Raw genomic sequence first — 4,697 nt, 5'->3', positions numbered from 1 at the left:
TAGGAAACAGTCCATGGTGTATATAGATATGTATAGGAGGTCATAGGAAACAGTCCATGGTGTATATATAGATATGTATAGGAGGTCATAGGAAACAGTCCATGGTGCAGGAAGTCGCAGGATATCTGAGTTCATGTTCAGGAGACTCTTTGTGAGATAAAGGAGAGATCAGGTCCATTAGAACTCAGACTCTGTAGAACTGATCTGCTTTGACATGGAGACTCTTTATGAGATATCCAAAGGTTCGGTTCTGAGAGTCCAGAGTTAATGTCCGGGACTCTGTCCTCCGCCTGTCAGAGCCTTCCGGGTATTAACACAGCGCCATTCTAACATGTTGTTGTTACCGAGAGAGACGGAGAGGAGGAGAGGAGCAGAGGAGAGGAGCAGAGGAGAGGAGCAGAGACGGAGAGGAGGAGAGACGGAGAGGAGGAGAGGAGGAGAGACGGAGAGGAGGAGAGGAGGAGAGGAGTTAGAGACGGAGAGGAGGAGAGGAGGAGAGGAGCAGAGGAGGAGAGGAGGAGAGACGGAGAGGAGGAGAGGAGGAGAGGAGCAGAGGAGGAGAGGAGCAGAGGAGTTAGAGACGGAGAGGAGGAGAGGAGGAGAGGAGCAGAGGAGGAGAGGAGGAGAGACGGAGAGGAGGAGAGGAGGAGAGGAGCAGAGGAGGAGAGGAGGAGAGACGGAGAGGAGGAGAGGAGCAGAGGAGGAGAGGAGCAGAGGAGGAGAGGAGCAGAGGAGTTAGAGACGGAGAGGAGGAGAGGAGGAGAGGAGCAGAGGAGGAGAGGAGAGGAGCAGAGGAGAGACGGAGAGGAGGAGAGGAGCAGTCAGAGGAGCGGTTAGAGGAGCAGAGGAGAGGAGCAGAGACGGAGAGGAGGAGAGGAGCAGAGGAGGAGAGGAGGAGAGGAGCAGAGGAGAGGAGCAGAGGAGAGGAGCAGAGACGGAGAGGAGGAGAGGAGCAGAGGAGAGGAGAGGAGCAGAGACGGAGAGGAGGAGAGGAGGAGAGGAGGAGAGGAGGAGAGACGGAGAGGAGGAGAGGAGGAGAGGAGTTAGAGACGGAGAGGAGGAGAGGAGGAGAGGAGTTAGAGACGGAGAGGAGGAGAGGAGGAGAGGAGCAGAGGAGGAGAGGAGGAGAGACGGAGAGGAGGAGAGGAGGAGAGGAGCAGAGGAGGAGAGGAGCAGAGGAGTTAGAGACGGAGAGGAGGAGAGGAGGAGAGGAGCAGAGGAGGAGAGACGGAGAGGAGGAGAGGAGGAGAGGAGCAGAGGAGGAGAGGAGCAGAGGAGGAGAGGAGCAGAGGAGTTAGAGACGGAGAGGAGGAGAGGAGGAGAGGAGCAGAGGAGGAGAGGAGAGGAGCAGAGGAGAGACGGAGAGGAGGAGAGGAGCAGAGGAGGAGAGGAGAGGAGCAGAGACGGAGAGGAGCAGAGGAGCAGAGGAGGAGAGGAGGAGAGACGGAGAGGAGGAGAGGAGCAGTCAGAGGAGCGGTTAGAGGAGCAGAGGAGAGGAGCAGAGACGGAGAGGAGGAGAGGAGCAGAGGAGGAGAGGAGCAGTCAGAGGAGCGGTTAGAGGAGCAGAGGAGAGGAGGAGAGACGGGAGACGGAGAGGAGCAGAGGAGGAGAGACGGAGAGGAGGAGAGGAGCAGAGGAGGAGAGGAGCAGTCAGAGGAGGAGAGGAGCAGAGGAGAGGAGGAGAGACGGGAGACGGAGAGGAGGAGAGGAGGAGAGGAGCAGAGGAGGAGAGGAGGAGAGACGGAGAGGAGGAGAGGAGGAGAGGAGCAGAGGAGGAGAGGAGGAGAGACGGAGAGGAGGAGAGGAGCAGAGGAGGAGAGGAGGAGAGGAGAGGAGGAGAGACGGAGAGGAGGAGAGGAGCAGAGGAGGAGAGGAGCAGTCAGAGGAGCGGTTAGAGGAGCAGAGGAGAGGAGCAGAGGAGCAGAGGAGAGGAGGAGAGACGGAGAGGAGGAGAGGAGCAGAGGAGGAGAGGAGCAGAGGAGGAGAGGAGCAGAGGAGCAGAGGAGAGGAGCAGAGGAGCAGAGGAGAGGAGGAGAGACGGAGAGGAGGAGAGGAGGAGAGACGGAGAGGAGGAGAGGAGGAGAGGAGCAGAGGAGGAGAGGAGCAGAGGAGGAGAGGAGCAGAGGAGCAGAGGAGAGGAGCAGAGGAGAGGAGGAGAGACGGAGAGGAGGAGAGGAGCAGAGGAGGAGAGGAGCAGAGGAGGAGAGGAGCAGAGGAGCAGAGGAGCAGTCAGAGGAGCGGTTAGAGGAGCAGAGGAGAGGAGGAGAGACGGGAGACGGGAGACGGTTAGAGGAGTTAGAGTAGAGTAACTCACAGTCTTTAGCGGATGATGAACAGCCGATCACCGCCAGGATAACGAGGATGATGAATGTCTTCATGGCTTCACCTCGTCTGGGTCTCTGAACACTATTATTACTGTTTATTACAGATTAAACAGATTAAACTGCGCCACGAGACAAACCGAAAGTAAAAAGTGTCGTCTGCTCGGCAGTGCGGGCGGTGTTAATGCTACGCAGCAAACCCCGCAGCTAACCCCGCCCACCAACTCCACTTCGGCGTATCCTGGTGGTGATACAGGAAGAACATCCGGGACGTTGTTCACTGGCTCCACCAATAGGAAAATCAATCACTGTTGCTAGGCAGACTTTACTCCGACATGTTGCTCTCTGTGACGCAGTTTCATTAAATACATCAAATACTCTCCTCCTGATATTACCTGGATTATAACCTGGATTATAACCTGATTATAACCTGATATATATCCAGATTATAACTTGATTATATCCAGATTATAACCTGATATATATCCAGATTATAATTTGATTATATCCAGATTATAACCTGATTATAACCTGATATATATGCAGATTATAACCTGATTATAACCTGATTATAACCTGATATATGTCCAGATTATAACCTGATTATAACCTGATTATAACCTGCCTGATATATGTCCAGATTATAACCTGATATATATCCAGATTATAACCTGATTATAACCTTATATAACCTGGATTATAACCTGAATATGTCTGTCTGACTTTATTCATTTAATTTTAATTCTCGCGAAGTTCCACATTCACAAGTGTAAATTGACCTAATTTCTTTTATGAAAGAAATGGAATTATATCTGTCAACAATCTCTTCCTCACAAAACAAAAAAGCAATGAAAACAATGAATGTATGCAATATCTTTAACGTTTTTAAGTGAAATTATTGTCATACTCTCGTGTTCTTTTTTTTATTATTATCTATTTATTTATTTTTATTTTTATTTTTATTTTATTTTTATTTTTTTGTTTTTTATGTTGGTATTGTTTCATTTCTGTTGTCCTTTTATGTTTGTCACAGCTCTTTGTTTATGTTTATGCTTCTTCTGTATGTAAATGTTTTTAATGTTTTCTGCTGTTACTATGGATACTGACATTTTGAAATAATAATAACAAATTTTAAAAAATCGGTTTTAGCTGATATAACCTGGATTATAACCTGGATTATAACCTGGTTCTGTGAGCTATATTAGTACTGTTAGTTTATTTTTAATACTTTATTAGAGTATTAGGGCCACATTGAGGGGAAAAGTCATAATATTACAAGAATAAAGTCATAACTTTATGATAATAAAAGTAATTTCCTCCTGTAAAGAGTCAGTTTCCTCCATCAGGTCCGTGAGCTTCTTTCTTCACAATAAACTCAGTTTATTTAATAATAATAATCTGTTCCAGGTCCTGATGCTGATGATAATTTAGAAATACTAAAGTCTCAGGACTACGTGACACACAAACAGGAGAAGTGTTGTTTGTTTCATATAATTAACGTTGGATCTCATCCAAACTGGTTCATTAGAGATTCCTGTGTACCTGAGGAGTGGAATGAGGTGTGTCATCAGTCTGAACCTGAACCTGCAGTACATGTTGTCCTCACACAAACACAAACACAAACACAAACCCTCCAGTAGAACTCTGTTCTGTCAGAACCGTCCAGAGAGACGACCTTCCACCTGGTCAGGACTCACGAGTTTTATTAGTCATGTTCTCATACAGGATGTGTGAGATGTAAAGTATCAGAGCTCACAGGATTATGCAAAACAAACACAACATGATTCTCTTCAGCTGTGGGAGGTGGTATTCAGGACTCTACAGCGTGTCTCTCAGCTCTGACACTAATGAATCCGTTAATGCATCATGTCTCTCCACTCTCTATTTCTCTTTAAAGTACGGTGTATAAAACATTCAGGTAGCAGCTTCTCATCAGCCGGCACCCACCGTCACTTTCAGCGGTTATAAACGACGGCAGGTCACATCACAACATCTGGAGAGGTCACATCTCAACACCTGGAGAGGTCACATCACAACACCTGGAGAGGTCACATCACAACATCTGGAGAGGTCACATCAGAACACCTGGAGAGGTCACATCACAACACCTGGAGAGGTCACATCACAACAGCTGGAGAGGTCACATCAGAACACCTGGAGAGGTCACATCACAACACCTGGAGAGGTCACATCACAACACCTGGAGAGGTCACATCACAACAGCTGGAGAGGTCACATCACAACACCTGGAGAGGTCACATCACAACACCTGGAGAGGTCACATCACAACACCTGGAGAGGTCACATCAGAACACCTGGAGAGGTCACATCAGAACACCTGGAGAGGTCGTATCTCTGGAGGATTCTGACAGAACA

General features: G+C 48.4%; 1 protein-coding gene across 2 annotated transcripts in view; it reads right to left on the bottom strand.

Moving 5' to 3' along the window:
• b2m (beta-2-microglobulin) overlaps positions 1–2,554 on the bottom strand; it is an 8,592-nt gene extending 6,038 nt beyond the window's left edge. Inside the window, exon 1 of one of the 2 annotated variants that reach the window (XM_074625631.1) lies at positions 2,315–2,554. In XM_074625631.1, coding sequence (XP_074481732.1) covers positions 2,315–2,378 — 64 coding nt within the window. In that variant the 5' untranslated portion in view covers positions 2,379–2,554. The remainder of the gene's footprint in view (positions 1–2,314) is intronic. The other variant, XM_074625630.1, reaches the window with a different exon arrangement.
• Positions 2,555–4,697: the final 2,143 nt, after the last annotated feature.

This window comes from Sebastes fasciatus, chromosome 23, assembly GCF_043250625.1.
Source record: "Sebastes fasciatus isolate fSebFas1 chromosome 23, fSebFas1.pri, whole genome shotgun sequence".
In the NCBI taxonomy this organism is placed as follows: domain Eukaryota; kingdom Metazoa; phylum Chordata; class Actinopteri; order Perciformes; family Sebastidae; genus Sebastes; species Sebastes fasciatus.
Note: the sequence above shows the minus strand (reverse complement) of the source record. Positions and strands in the feature narration are given on the sequence as shown.